At 45.2% G+C, this 16,256-nt stretch overlaps 1 protein-coding gene across 1 annotated transcript; it reads left to right on the plus strand.

The window, feature by feature from the left end:
- Window positions 1–271: 271 nt before the first annotated feature.
- On the plus strand, window positions 272–15,719 carry LOC123841486 (immunoglobulin lambda-1 light chain-like). Its single transcript, XM_064577702.1, has 5 exons — window positions 272–317; window positions 427–786; window positions 4,827–5,161; window positions 15,326–15,408; window positions 15,710–15,719. Exons 1-5 carry the CDS (start codon window positions 272–274, stop codon window positions 15,717–15,719), a joined length of 834 nt encoding a protein of 277 aa, XP_064433772.1.
- The last annotated feature ends 537 nt before the right edge of the window (window positions 15,720–16,256 follow it).

Here is a 16,256-nt window from a genome sequence, read left to right on the forward strand (position 1 = left end):
GTCCCCTCTTGCCTGGCAGAGTCCCCTGAGCAGGGACCCGTGTGTGGTCTCAGCAGGTGCATCCTCCCAGGGCTTTCCCCAGGGCTGAAGCCACTCCCATCCTCCGCAGTGTGTCTGTGAGCCGAGTCCCAGCACCAGGGCTCAGGGAGGGGCTGGGCAGTCACTGGGTGGACCCCGTTTGCATGGAGAGCCCCTCCTGTGGCAGAGGGTGGAGGAGAAAAGGAGGCCTGGGGCAGCCTGGCCCACTGTGGGGTCCAGTGTCTGTGTCACTATGGCCTGGACGCCTGTCTTCCTCACGCTCCTCTCCTATTGTACAGGTAGGTCCAGGCCTCAGGGAAGCTGGGCAGGCCTCAAAGTCACTCTTCTTGAAGTCAGCATCTTGATAAATTTCTCCGTTTCTTGCCCCATTAACGTCTGTGTTTGCAGGCTCCCTGTCCCAGCCCGTGCGGACCCAGCCGCCCTCCTTCTCGGCACCTCCGGGAACGACAGACAGACTCACCTGCACCCTGAGCAGGGACATCAGTGTTGGCGACTTGAACATCTACTGGATCCAGCAGCAGCCAGGGAGCCCTCCCCGGGATCGGCTGTACTACTCCTTAGACTCCGATAAGCACCAGGGCTCCGGGGTCCCCAGCCGCTTCTCGGGCTTCAAAGATGCCTCGGCCGATGCAGAGCTTCTGCGCATCTCGGGGCTGCAGGCTGAGAACGAGGTGGACTATCCCTGGGCTGCAGCTCAGGGTGCTGGGAGCAGGTATCGCTCCTCACAGCGTCTCAGATATGGAGGAAGTGGGTCTAAACCCTCTGGACCCACGGATCTTTTTTTCTGAGCCGCATTTCAGTAAGAAACTTACCTGGAGAGACATAGCAAGGTGGTCTCTTCTGGACGACGATCTATCCTTCAACAGGGAAGGAGGAAGAGTCATGTAATGCACGGAAAGTGACATAAAATGGGGGCATCCGAGGAAGACACAGACACATGAGATACCCGAGCCCAACCGCACATCCCCACTCAATCTGGAGAAGATGGACAGCAATGAATTCTGTGTCTACAGCTGAACATACTGCCCAGCGAACATTCCTCCACAATCCATTCTATCATCTTATTCCATAAAGTGTGACCTTGTGTCACGACTGAAGTATCCATAGCTGATACATTGACAATGACCCTGGTCACAGACACAGTCTCCTCTCTCTGAACGAGCTACACGAGAACTTGGACCAGATCCTACAGACTCTCCCTGACGAGAGCCCGCACACCCTGCTCCTCTTCTCCTCTTGGCTCTCGCGTCCCTCAGGCTTCAGTCTCTCCCTCTGGCTATTCAGTCTGAGCTCTGTCTCCACATCAGGATTTCAGAGAAAACTGGAAATGACCTTGCTGTAGTTTCCAGTCTCCAGGACCCATTTCTGGGCAGGAGAATGACCAGAAAATATAGGTGCATGCAACCCTTCACATTCTCTTTCCTGCTCTCAGACCCAGGCTCCATTTTTCTGTTCTCAACACTCCCAGTCAGTCTCTTTATGTATTTTAGAGGTTTCTTAATTTATTTGGATGAGAGGGCACAGCAGGGAGAAGCAGAGGGAGAGAGAGAGTCTTAAGCAGACTCTGCACTCAGTGTGGAACTCTATGCGGGGCTAGAGCTCGGGACCCTGAGATCATGACCTGAGCCGAAGGCAGAGGTTTAAGTGCCTGAGACACCCGGGTGCCCCTCAGGACCCTGAGATTAGGAGCACAGCCAAACCAATAGTCAGACACTCAATCCACATTGCCCCCCACGCCTCCCCCAGTCATTGTCTTTAATTTGAAAATAGAGTTATTACATTTCGTGAAGAGGATATATTTATCTACCTTTAGGTATTTGCACATGAGTCTATTGATTTTTCTCCCCTTCAGAATTAACTGATGCCATGGGGAGTCTTAGAGGAATCCAGAGACAAAGGATGGCCTGCATATTTTAAGATATGTCATTATTTTTCTTATGCTCCAATGCCCTAGAGAGGATTCACCAAGAACTGGTTTTCTATGATATTTAAAGCCCAGGGCTGTAGTGTTTATGCACACATGCACAAAACCATCAGCAATATCTTGTTCTCACTCCCTGGTAGACCCCTGGGGACACGGGGGACTGTGGCTCTGGCTGGGATGTCAGGGTAAGAACGAGGGGGCTGCATGCTCCCACCCCACCCTATGCTTCCAGACACCTGAAAACCACACAGTTGTAGGTCTTGTGTCTGCAGAGATTAAAAATTGACAGACTTCTTGTCACTCAACAGGACCTGGACTCCTGATTCAATGAATGGTGAACAGATTTGCTCTCACATGGGCCCTCCTGGCCTAAATAAGTCCTTTTCCAGTAAAAATCTTTGAGATCCTGACCTCTAAGTGCAGGGTCAGGATGCAGGAAGTATATAAACAGAATCCCCATAGAGAAACATCCCTCAGGGTATTTCAAAGTCAGAAGAGGGATAGGGCTCAGGTAGCCTCAGTTTTTGACACACACACACACACACACACACCCCTCTCCTCCCTCTGAGTGAATAGTGTGTCTGGGACTCTGCAGATTCCAGGCTTCTCTGTCCTTCCAGAAGTTCGAGTCAACCTGTGCTCACCCCGCCATCCTCAGGGTCACAATTTCCAGAAGGCAGAATGCTCCTCCATAGGAAAACTGGAGACATCTAGTGTGACTGGGATCCTGTCCCCAGGGCAGCCAGGATGGGCTCTGAACTTCTCTCTCCTGGGATGAGACTGAAGCTCAGGAATCCCAGAGGGGAGTCCCTGTCCCCATGGGCAGCTCAGCCCCAGACCATCTGTGGGATCCAGTCAGTGGCTGAGGCTGCTCAGTATGTTGATTCTGGGACCCCAGCTTTAGAACTCAAAACCCTTGTGGACAAGTGACACATGTTCCCTGTGTTCTCAGGGCTGGGATGTCACTCTTTAGTCATTCTCCAGTGACACTTCCAGCCAGGCTACACTCTGATGGAAAGTCTTCTGTCCCAACCAGTGCCACACGGCATGTGACCTCAGGGACACACTCCCCCTTATCTCCACTTCTCCCCCTCAGCTTCTGGATATTTGACAGCAAGTTCTGTGTCCAGTAGGCTTTGGGTAGTAAAATCCATTAGTTCTGTCTGTGTTTGGCAATTTTGTCAGCAGGATGGTTCTGAGTTCATAGGAACAGTCACCTCAAGGGGTTTCACTGGGCACCACGTGGACCTTTCCTACATGGAGACCAGACACATGGTACAAATAAATGATTTTATTAATTTTTTTCTATTTTTATTTTTATTTTTTTAACATATTTTTTATTTTTTGACAGAGAAAGACACAGTGAAAGAGGGAACACAGCAGGGGGAGTGGGAGAGGGAGAAGCAGGTTTCCCACTGAGCAGGGAACCCGATGTGGGTCTCGATCCCAGGACCCTGGGAACATGACCTGAGCTAAGGCAGACGCTTAACGACTGAGCCACCCAGGCGCCCCAACAAATAAGTGATTTTAGGAAAAGTATATAAAACCCTATTCTCCTGAGAAAAGAAGGCATTCCTGTTCCATTAATTGCATCTTACTGAATGGAATTAAGTATAAAATAACACACATTCTTCTTAAATATGACATTGGCTCCGTGGAGAATGATATAAACTCTGTCACTACGCCCCTGTCAGACCATCTACAGCTGTCACCCTTTTCTTCCTAGAACTTCCAGCACATTTGTCCTTTGTGCTCTGAGGTCAGGGCCACACTCACTCACATGGCAGGGCTCCTGCAGACTCGTGTCTGTGCTGGGAGGACGGAGCCAAGGAGGGAATCCCTGCCCAGTGTCTGGACAACTGTTGTTTCAAGCTGTTTGAATTAGTGGCAGGAGACAACGATGCTCCATGTGTGACCCTCTAGGAATGCACGGGACGGCTTCTTGACACGATCTGGAGAGAATCATTCCCTGTCTCCTCAGTGCTGTGGGGACCTCAGAGGAAGGAGAGCTCTGGAAATCTGGGAGAAAGCACATACGAGGAAAGTCCCAGCATCCTGCACAGAAGGGACCCTGTGTCCATGGGGACCTGTTACTACTCTGGACTGGGCACTCATCTCTAAGAGGAGTTTGTGTAGAGACACCACCCCAGTCCTGACCCAGGAACAGAGAAGGGAGACATGTACAGATTCATTCTGAAGACTCTTAACAGGGCATACAGTGAGTCCTGACTTAAGGGAAGTGATATATAGGAACACCTGGTCAGGTCCTAATGCAAGGAGCAGTGGACAAAGCAGTTGTGGGGGGTGGGGGTTGCAGAGATGGGTCTGATGGGCCCTGGTCACCATGTCACACAATGATGTGTCTGGGTCTGGACACCAGGGGGCACTCTAGTCCCATTTCTTAGGAGTCATTGGTGATCAGAGCTGGGACCTGACACCTGGCCCTGCCTGTGCCCTCTGTTCAGCGCTCACAGCTGGGACCTCCCAACCCCCTGGCCCCACACAGCCCCTCCCCTGCCCATGTCCTTGACATCCACAGGCAGAAGGACATGACCCAGGACCAGGGAGGGGTCAGAGAACAGGGGTCTCATTTGCATGCTCAGGCCCTCCCTCTCTCAAAGGATGAAGAGGCTAAGGGAGAGATTAAGGGAGGCTCTGCTCAGCTGTGGGGCCACAGAAGGCAGGATTGGTGATGACCTCCACCATGGCCTGGTCCCCTCTCCTCCTCAGCCTCCTCGCTCACTGCACAGGTGATTGGACGCAGTGATAGGGGAAGGGGCCCTGGAGGGACTTGGGGGGCCCTGCCTCCTCCTCTTGTCTGAAGAACCCAGTATCACCCATTCTCTGTCTCTCCCCCTTGCAGGCGCCTGGGCCCAGTCTGTGCTGACTCAGCCGCCCTCCGTGTCTGGGGCTCTGGGCCAGAGGGTCACCATCTCCTGCACTGGAAGCAGCTCCAACATCGGGGGTGGTAATTATGTGAGCTGGTACCAACAGCTCCCAGGAAAGGCCCCCAGAACCGTCATCTATGATAATAGCAAGCGACCCTCAGGGGTCCCGGATCGATTCTCTGGCTCCAAGTCTGGCAGCTCAGGCACCTTGACCATCAGTGGGCTCCAGGCTGAGGACGAGGCTGAGTATTACTGCCAGTCCTATGACAGCAGTCTCAGTGCTCACACAGTGCTCCCGGCCTGTGGGGAAGTGAGACAAAAACCTGCTGTCCCTCAGCAACCAGTCTCCCTGTGCAGCTCCCCCTCCTTGGCCAAGTCAGCTCCTCCCTTTGTTTGGTCTAAACTGTAGTCTGAGACCAATATCAAGGAACTCTGCCTATAAAATCATCCAAGTTCTGTTAAATTCAGCCCCTCAAGCCTGTCCTTGGCAGGAACACACTGTACGGTTTTCCCATATTGAGTGAAATTCCTGAGTGTCAAGGACAGACTCCCCTGGTAACAGAGTCTGCTGATGAGGGAGACAAAGGCAGGAGAAATGTCACTTAATGTAAATCTCCTACAGCTGAAGCCCCTGATAGATATCTGACCCCTGCGGAGTGTGACCTTCCTCAAGGACCTCATGGCTGCCTTAGCGCCTTCATGTGTGTGTTTGATTAAAGACTGAAGTAACCTCGTCTTCACAGCAGCTAGCCCCTCGATTCCTGAAACCCTTGCTTCCAAATTCCTTAGAGACTTAGACTATCCCTCACCTCCACTAATTAAAAAGTATATAATCAGTCACTCCTCACAATCCCAGTGAGATTTCTACCCATGTGTCCTGTCCCCGGGCTATAGCAACATCATCGTTTTGTTTTTTTTTTTGCAACATTCAATGTCTCAAGCATTCTCTCTTGAACTTTGGGTTCCACAATCCCATATCACTGTGACAAGTCAGGATAGAACCAGAGACAGGGAGTCCAGCTGTCTCTGAATGAGGATAGAGCACTGTCCAGTGAGTGTGCATTCACACCACCTCCTGAACACCTAGCATGTGCCACATGTAAGTCTAGGGATGTGGGACACATGTGGACATGACAGGAAGGTTCCCCATGCTCAGGGGGCTGATAGTGCCTGGGCGAAGAGAGAGGACACAGAAGCTAAACATGTTGTAAAGAGAAGCTGTGTCCCAGGAGCATGAGGACGGTGAGGTTGGTGGGTTGGAGCGGGAGCATTAGAGGGGTGCACAGGGAACCCTAGAATCTGTTGTATCAATATGACATCCCCGTTCTGCACAGACAATGATGGAGCACGTAGGAGGGACATGGCAGGGGCCGTGGACTCTGTCCAGACAGACTAGGAGTTCTGGGCAAGGGGTTGATAGAGGAACAAAGTAAGAGTCCTCAGGATGTGGAGGAGGCAGGGATTGAGGATGGGAGTGGGAAGGAGAAGAAGGAGGCGTAGGCTTGGGCACAGTGTGTAGAGTGGGTTCCACCAGCTGGGACAGTGTGAGGACCTATCTCTCGTGCAGGATGACTTACACCTCATGTTTCCGGGAGATAGAATCTACCGCGGAACCAGGGCACAATTCATCAGGACGTCTATAGATGCACATCTCTGCTTACTTTTGTCTGACCACTGAGGAAACTTCATCAGTGCCTGTTGTTGGGGAGGACGTATTTCCTCTGCTCTTCAAGGTCCCTCTGGCTGAATCGGAATCAAATTGACATTTGGCAGATTAACAGGAGAAAATCAAATTTAATAGCCTACATAATGTGAATCCACACAGACATGGAGAATTCCAAAGACAGTCAGGCAACATGACACTTATATGAGTGAAAGAGAGGGGTAGGGGTCTGAGGATCAAAGAGGAGAAAGAGCATTAGCAAGAAGGTGAGAGATGCTCACCAAAATACTAACCAATAGGATCCAACAGTACATTAAAAGGATTATTCATCGCAACCAAGTGGGATTTATCCCTGGGCTACAAGGTTGGTTCAACATCCGCAAATCAGTCAATGTGATACAATTCATTAATAAAAGAAAGAACAAGAATCCTATGATCCTCTCAATAGATGTAGAAAAAGCATTTGACAAAGTACAGCATCCTTTCTTGATCAAACCTCTTAAGAGTATAGGGATAGAGGGTACATACCTCAATATCATAAAAGCCATCTATGAAAAACCTACAGCGAATATCATTCTCAATGGGGAAAAACTGAGAGCTTTCCCCCTAAGGTCAGGAACGCGGCAGGGATGTCCACTATCACCACGGCTATTCAACATAGTACTAGAAGTCCTAGCCACAGGAATCAGACAACAAAAAGAAATCAAAGGCATCCAAATCAGCTAAGAAGAAGTCAAACTCTCACTGTTTGCAGATGATATGATACTTTATGTGGAAAACCCAAAGACTGCACCCCAAAACTGCTAAAACTCATACAAGAATTCAGTCAAGTGGCAGGATATAAAATCAATGAACACAAAACAATGGCATTCCTATACACCAAAAACAAGACAGAAGAAAGGGAAATTAAGGAGTCAAGCCCATTTACAATTGCACCCAAAACCATAAGATACCTAGGAATAAATCTATCCAAAGAGGCAAGGGATCTATACTCCCAGAAAATTATAAAATACTCATGAAAGAAATTGAGGAAGACACAAAGAAATGGAAAAACGTTCCATGCTCATGGATTGCAAGAACAAATATTGTGACCATGTCAATGCTACCTACAACAATCTACACATTCAATGCAATCCCCATCAAAATACCATCCACTTCTTTCAAAGAAATGGAACAAATAATCCTAAAATTTTTATGGAACCAGAAAAGACCCCGCATAGCCAGAGGAATGTTGAAAAAGAAAAGCAAAGCTGGCGGCATCACACTTCCGGACTTCCAGCTCTATTACAAAGCTGTCATCATCAAGACAGTATGGTACTGGCACAAAAACAGACGCATAGACCAATGGAACAGAATAGAGAGCCCAGAAATGGACCCTCAACTCTATGGTCAACTAATCTTCGACAAAGCAGGAAAGAATGTCCAATGGAACAAAGACAGTCTCTTCAACAAACGGTGTTGGGAAAATTGGACAGCCACATGCAGAAGAGTGAAAGTGGACCATTTCCTTACACCACACACAAAAATAGACTCAAAACGGTTGAAAGACCTCAATGTGAGAGAGGAATCCATGAAAATCCTAAAGGAGAACACAGGCAGTAACCTCTTCGACCTCAGCTGCAGCAAGTTCTTCCTAAAAATATCGCCAAAGGCAAGGGAAGCAAGGGCAAACATGAACTATTGGGAGTTCATCAAGAAAAAAGCTTTTGCACAGCAAAAGAAACAGTCAACAAAACCAAAACACAGAATGGGAGAAGATATTTGCCAGTGACATATCAGATAAAGGGCTAGTATCCAAAATGTATAAAGAACTTCTTAAACTCAACACCAAAAAAACAAATGATCCAATCAAGAAATGGGCAGAAGACATGAACAGACATTTTTCCAAAGAAGACATCCAAATGGCCAACAGACATTTGAAAAAGTGCTCAACATCACTTGGCATCAGGGAAATCCAAATCAAAACATCAATGAAATATCACCTCACACCACTGAGAATAGCTAAAATTAACAAGTCAGGAAATGACAGATGTTGGCGGGGATGCTGAGAAAGGGGAACACTCCTACACTGTTGGTGGGAATGCAAGCTGGTGCAGCCACTCTGGAAAACAGTATGGAATTTCCTCAAAAAGTTGAAAATAGAGCTACCATACGATCCAGCAATTGCACTACTGGGTATTTACCCCAAAGATACAAATGTAGGGATCCGAAGGGGTATGTGCACCCTGATGTTTATGACAGCAATGTCCACAATAGCCAAAGTGTGGAAAGAGCCACGATGTCCATCTCCCATCAAAAGGAATGAGATCTTGCCATTTGCAACGACGTGGATAGAACTGGAAGGTGTTATGCTGAGCGAAATAAGTCAATCAGAGAAAGACATGTATCATATGACCTCACTGATATGAGGAATTCTTAATCTCAGGAAACAACCTGAGGGTTGCTGGAGTGGTGGGAGGTGGGAGGAATGGGATGGATGGGTGATAGACATTGGGGAGGTTATGTGCTATGGTGAGCGCTGTGAATTGTTCAAGACTGTTGAATCACGGATCTGTAACTCTGAAAATAAAATACAATATATGTTAAAAAGAAGAAGAAGAAGAGGATAGCAGGAGGGGAAGAATGTAGGGGGTGGAAATCGGAGGGGTGACATACCATGAGAGACAATGGACTCTGAAAAACAAACTGAGTGTTCTAGAGAGGAGAGGGGTGGGAGCATGGGTTAGCCCTGTGTTGGGTATTAAACAGGGCACGTTCTGCATGGAGCACTGGGTGTTATATGCAAACATTGAATCATAGAACACTACATCAAAAACTAATGGTGTAATGTATGGTGATTAACATAACAAAAAAATTTTTAAATAAAGAAGGTGAGAGATGTTTGGGAACAAAGGTTGTCCTGCTATGTGGTAAAGAGGTAAAGAGGTACACCCTGCTAAATAGGCCTCTTCCTGGTACAAGCAGGCAGTTTTGGGGGAGGTATAGAGCTTTTCCTAAATCTGCTCAGTTTATTTGCTTTTACTTTCAAATAATGGTCACGCCAAAGTGACACATCTTGGGGCAGCCTATCTTTGGCCAGTTCCCTCCCTACTCTGAAACTTTCCAAATTTACACATGTTAAATATTGGGCTGGTAGATTGTTCAGCTTTTTTGACTCTCTCAAGACAATAGGTTAGTTTAGTCACACTTATTTCAGGAGGCGGGGGATGCAGCTGTGTTCTCAAAGTAAGGCCTTTGGTTCAAGAAATCAGGTATTAAACAAGAAGCATTTTTGTGGAAACAAACAAAATGATGGTGAATTATTGAATCAAATTATAAATCAGTTCCTGAGTTCTGACGGTAGCCAGGGGTGAAGATTTCTCGATGTCAAGCTGAAATATCTTCAGATAGAGTGACAGCAGGCTGTGACAATCTGATGGACTTTTCTGGTTTGTAGTTCAAATGTGTCTGGTGATCCCTGAGTGGCCCACAGAGCAACAGGCATGAAGACTATCTGTATGTGAGCTGCGCTGGTGGTTTTTCTGAAGTTTGCATCATGTTGTACAATTGTATTTACCTTTCAGGATTTCAGAGGAAAAGGCAGTTTGAGCCCAACTGAGAAAGGGGGGAGAAAAATCCTAATGTTAGTTTTGAGACTTGTAGCCAGACATTGTAGGAAGCTAGAGAACATTAGGATCTAGTCCAGGTTATACTGAACAGGATTGGAATCAAGTAATCACTCAGATATGTTATTGAAAGATGTTTTTTTCTCTACAATCACCCTCATTTCTACTAATTATAGCCAAATTAACATTAATTTGCTCACTAGTAACTACAGTTTCAAAAAGAATTTGGTCTGATTATATACATAAGTGCAGGAAGACTAGCAGTTGACCATAAAAGGTCTTTAAAACCTGTTTCACTGAGGGGCATCTGCATGGCTCAGTGAGTTGAGCAGCTGCCTTTCACTTGGGTCATGGTCCCCGGGTCCTGGGATCGAGCCCCACGTCCAGGTCCCTGCTCAGCGGAGAGCCTGCTTCTCCCTCTCCCTCTGCCTACCACTCTGCCTACTTGTGCTCTCTCTCTATATCTCTGTGAAATGAATAAATAAAATCTAAAAAAAAAAAAAACTGTTTCACTGGAGCTTTTGTAAGAAACCTCTAGACTGAATATTTAACAGCCCCTCTAGGCCAGGAAGCAAGCCAAAATTTGTGCCAAATACTTGCCATCAGACTTAACCTGCAACACCTATAGACTTGGGTAAATTCTCTGTTCTTGAGAAACTGAAAAGATGCTGAGGTTCCTGCACCTGCCAGGATACGACCTTTTCTTTTTTTTTTCTTTTTTTGAGAGAGGGAGAGTTCACATGCAGGAGAAGGGGCATAGGGAGAGGGAGAAGTAGAATCCCTGCTTTACTTGGGTATGGAGAAAAGATATCGTTTCATTTGTTCACAAAGGTATATTTCATCAATTCATTATAGATCAGTTCGCTTAAGAGAAGCTTCCTTAAATCTGAAGGAAGAAAACATTTTTAAAAGTCAACATTGTTTCAGGCAGCAACCTCTTCGACCTCAGCTGCAGCAACTTCTTCCTAGGTACATTGCCAAAGGCAAGGGAAGCAAGGGCAGAAATGAACTATTGGGACCTCATCAAGATAAAAAGCTTTTGCACAGCAAAAGAAACAGTCAACAAAACCAAAACACAGAATGGGAGAAGATATTTGCAAATGACATGTCAGATAAAGGGCTAGTATCCAAAATCTATAAAGAACTTCTTAAACTCAACACCAAAAAAACAAATGATCCAATCAAGAAATGGGCAGAAGACATGAACAGACATTTTTCCAAAGAAGACATCCAAATGGCCAAAGACACATGAAAAAGTGCTCAACATCGCTTGGCATCAGGGAAATCCAAATCAAAACCTCAATGAGATATCACCTCACACCACTCAGAATGGCTAAAATTAACAAGTCAGGAAACGACAGATGTTGGCCGGGATGCGGAGAAAGGGGAACCCTCCTACACTGTTGGTGGGAATGCAATCTAGTGCAGCCACTCTGGAAAACAGTATGGAGGTTCCTCAAAAAGTTGAAAATAGAGCTACCATACAATCCAGCAATTGCACTGTTGGGTATTTACTTAGAAGATACAAATGTAGGGATCTGAAGGGGTACGTGCACCCTGATGTTTATTGCAGCAATGTCCACAATAGCCAAAGTGTGGAAAGAGCCAAGATGTCCATCGACAGATGAATGGATGAATGGATAAAGAAGATGTGGTATGAGCGCCTGGGTGGCTCAGTTGGTTAAGTGACGGCCTTCAGCTCAGGTCATGATCCTGGAGTCCGGGGATCACATCGGGCTCCCTGCTCAGCAGGGAGTCTGCTTCTCCCTCTGACCCTCCCCCCTCTCGTGCTCTCTCACTCTCTCTCTCTCTCTAAAATAATAAATAAAATCTTAAATAAAAAAAGAAGAGGTGGTATGTATATACAGTGGAATATTATGCAGCCATCAAAAAGAATGAAATCTTGCCATTTGCAACAACGTGGATGGGACTGGAGAGTGTTATGCTGAGTGAAATAAGTCAATCAGAGAAAGACATGTTTCATATGACCTCACTGATAGGAGGAATTCTGACTCTCAGGAAACCAACTGAGTGTTGCTGGAGTGGGGGGTTTGGGAGAGATGGGGTGGCTCGGTGATAGACATTGGGGAGGGTAGTGCTATGGTGAGCACTGTGAATTGTGCAAGACTGTTGAATCACAGACCTCTACCTCTGAAACAAATAATACATTATATGTTTAAAAAAAAGAAGAAGAAGAAGAAGAAGAAGATAGCAGGAGGGGAAGAATGAAGGGGGGTAAATCGGAGGGGGAGATGAACCATGAAAGACGATGGACTCTGAGAAACAAACTGAAGGTTCTAGAGGGGAGGGGGGTGGGAGGATGTGTTGGCCTGGTGATGGGTATTAAAGAGGGCACGTTCTGCTTGGAACACTGGGTGTTATATGCAAACAATGAATCATGGAACACTACATCAAAAACTAATGATGTAATGTATGGTGATTAACATAACATAATAATTAAAAAATATAAAATAAAAAAAGTCAACCATGTTTCAAACAAGAGTTCATAAAAACTACAATTATCTTCCTCTGTCCATTCAGTTTCATGTTATTAATTTTTGATCTGTTTGAATCCAGTTTTTCTATTAGTTCTGGTAATTTTTACTTTAGTTTTGCTATCTCAAAGGTATCAGATACCTACATTTTTTGAAGTCCTGTCCATGAATATCCTTGAAGATGTAACACATTTGCAGTAGAATCAGAGTAAGATGGGAACCGTACGTGACAAGAAATGACAGGGGCCATGGCTATGGATGGGTTAGAGGTCTTTACAATGCAATTGACAAGGAAATGTTTTATTCCCATGACACGGAACACAAACATCTATCAAACACAAATTCAGAAAGTTACATAGTTGTAAGCACATGTAGGATTTTTTAAAATATTAAAAATATCTTTTTAATGCATCAAAGTCCAGATAAACATAAGAAATATTTTGGCAAAATACAGAATGCATGTTTTCTAGGCACATAATTTTAAAAATGAATAAAAACTTGTTTACCATATTTTTTTTGTAAGAGCGGACCAGTAATTCAAGAAAAATGTTTACTTTCTAACCAAGTTAAAACAGAATTTTAATTTTCCATCTGCATAGTTTGATATTTAAATATATCTTAATTTTAACCAGTATTGACAACACGTAAAATTCCTTTCCAGGTTCCTTTCCAAAAACCAACTACAACTTTCTTTGATACATTGAAATTTAGACTTAAGTTTTCTTTCTTCAAATAACCAGCTTTATCTTAGGACAAAAATCATTTTTCTTTTCCCTGAACAAAAAATGTGTTCCTATTCCAAATACCTTTTTTTCACCAAAAACACATACCTTACTTTCCTGGCACACAGAACTTTTTTCTTTATCATTTCTAGTAGTCTGTTATATATATTAGAATTCTTAACTCTTAGAAACCTTAGTTTCTAGGGAAAGCTATATAGTAAATGATTGTGAACTATTTGTTATGCCAGTAGTCTTTAGATTAGCAAATTTAGGAATACATTTCACAATTTCTAGAAACATAGTACCATAGTTCAATAATGTACACACCAGGTTTACTAATGGACCCGTGGTTATCTTTATAGTTTTCCTGTAATAAGACAAAAGAAGATAAACCTATGGTGAGTACTTAATGTTTTATTATATTATTGTATTTAGTTTGGCAAAAAATGAAGAACTAAGTAAATTGTTAAGAAGCCAATACGTGGAGCACCTTGATGGCTCAGTAGGTGAAGCACACAACTCTGGATTTCAGGGCTGTGAGTTTGTGCTCCATGTTGGGCGTGGAGCCTACCTGAAAAAAAAAAAAAAAGGCAATACTTTCCCTAGCAATGGACAGATTCAATGCAATCCCTATCGAACCCCTGAATGCCTGTTTGCACACTCCGAAAAGAGGATCTTAAATTTTCTGTGCAATTACAGGGACTCAGAACATCTGAACAATCCTGAAGATGAACCAATTTGTAAGAACTCACAATTCCAGATTTCAAAACTCTCTAAAATTACTTACAAAGCTACAATAATCAAGAATGTGGTACTGGCCTAAAATAGACGTAAGGATATATTAAACATATTTGAGAGTCCAGAAATAAATCACTTATCTGGGGCGCCTGGGTGGCTCAGTCATGGAGTCCTCTGTGGGGAGACCTGTTCTTGAGGAGGAAGAACAGACACACAGACTATGTTGTGGCCTGAGCCAGCACAGGTGTCCAGGAGAACACCTGCTTGACAGATAGAGCCCACCTGCACATGCCCCAGAGTCTGGGGTAAATTAAAAAAAATAAATACACAGTAACTTTTTATTTTAATTTTTTATTTTTTTTATTCTTATATTAATCCCCATACATTACATCATTAGTTCTAGATGAAGTGTTCCATGATTCATTGTTCGTGCATAACACCCAGTGCTCCATGCAGAATGTGCCCACCTCAATACCCACCACCAGGCTAACCCATCCTTCCACCCCCCTCCCCTCTAGAACCCTCAGTTTGTTTTTCAGGGTCCATCGTCTCTCATGGTTCGTCCACCCCTCCGATTTCCCCCGCTTCATTCTTCCCCTCCCACTACCTTCTTCTTCTTCTTTTTTGTTTTCTTAACATATATTGCATTATTTGTTTCAGAGGTACAGATCTGAGATTCAACAGTCTTGCACAATTTACAGCGCTTACTAGAGCATATACCCTCCCCAGTGTCTATCACCCAGTCACCCCATCCCTCCCACCCCACCCCCCACTCCAACAACACTCAGTTTGTTTCCTGCGATTAAGAATTCCTCATATCAGTGAGATCATATGATACATGTCTTTCTCTGTTTGACTTATTTCACTCAACATAATACCCTCCAGTTCCATCCACGTCATTGCAAATGGCAAGATCTCATTCCTTTTGATGACTGCATAATATTCCATTGTATATATATACCACATCTTCTTTATCCATTCATCTGTCGATGGACATCTTGGCTCTTTCCACAGATTGGCTATTGAATACACAGTAACTTTTAATATGCATAGGGGGTTTGGCCACCACCCCCATGATCGAAATGACAACATTTCCATCACCCGCAGAGAAAACCCCCTTCCCTCCAGCAGTCAGGCCAGAGTCCCCCTGCACTCAGCCCTCTGTGGCCCCCAGTTCCCTCTGGTCTGCAGTGAGTTCCCTACTGTGCCCATTTCATAGGGACTGAACCTCAGAACATTTGTCCTTGTCAGCGCTCCATTCACCGGCCTGAGGAGCGTGTGCATTGCTGTGGGGATGTCAGCTCCACCATTGGGAAATATGCAGATCGCTTCAGGTATGTACACGTCACTCTTGTGCGGAGGCCTTGCTAATCTTCCAATTTTAATGCATAGGACGTTGAAATGAGCCTAAGTTATTTTTCCATATTGGTCTTCTTGTCACCTTTTAATCTGTACATTTGTGCGTGCTCCCATTTTGTTCAATGCATTAGCCAGTGGTTGTTTACTGTGTTATGAAAATTATATTATGTGTTAATTAGACCATTTTTCAAGTTTTTGTCTCATGCATTTTTGCTTTACTTGTGGTGGGAGGTCGGCTGTGCTTCCTTTCCCTTTTCCCTATTCCCTTGTGCCTAGGAGACGCTAAATGTCTCCTTCCCCCTCTTTCCCCATCGCTGAGGTGTTCCCAGGGCTCCCCTCCTCACGGTCTCACCCCATCTGCCCACAGCACAGCCTCTGAGTCCTCCTGACTCCCTCCTGCTTGCCCTGGATGCCCGTCCTGTGGGCAGGGCTCGGGTGTCCCCTTGGCTGTCCTGTGGCATCACACTCAGGGACTCTCTCCTCGGATGGTGGTTCAGGCCGCTGCTAGCTTCCCCTACTGTCTCCCACAGACTTCTCTGGAACCGACTTTTCTTTCCACTGAAGCTCATGGCTTGTAGTCTGAGCCTGGGAGCCAGGGTATCTGGATTCACTCATTAGTGTTCTATTTATTTGTTAATTTACTTCCATACAGGTTGTGTGAAGTTGGTACATAATCTGTCTTATGTGTTAATAGGGTGTGAGTCTTGCATAGTTTCCTCTGTCTTCTTAATTGTGCAGGTGTTTTTAAGAGACATAATGGGTTTTTCAAATTTTGTCGGTGAATATCACCTCAGCTACCCAGAATTTTTCATGAAAAATTTGT

Source organism: Mirounga angustirostris, unplaced genomic scaffold (assembly GCF_029215605.1).
Source record: "Mirounga angustirostris isolate CCGP_5_RB_7025 unplaced genomic scaffold, mMirAng1.0.hap1 SCAF_14, whole genome shotgun sequence".
Lineage (NCBI taxonomy): Eukaryota > Metazoa > Chordata > Mammalia > Carnivora > Phocidae > Mirounga > Mirounga angustirostris.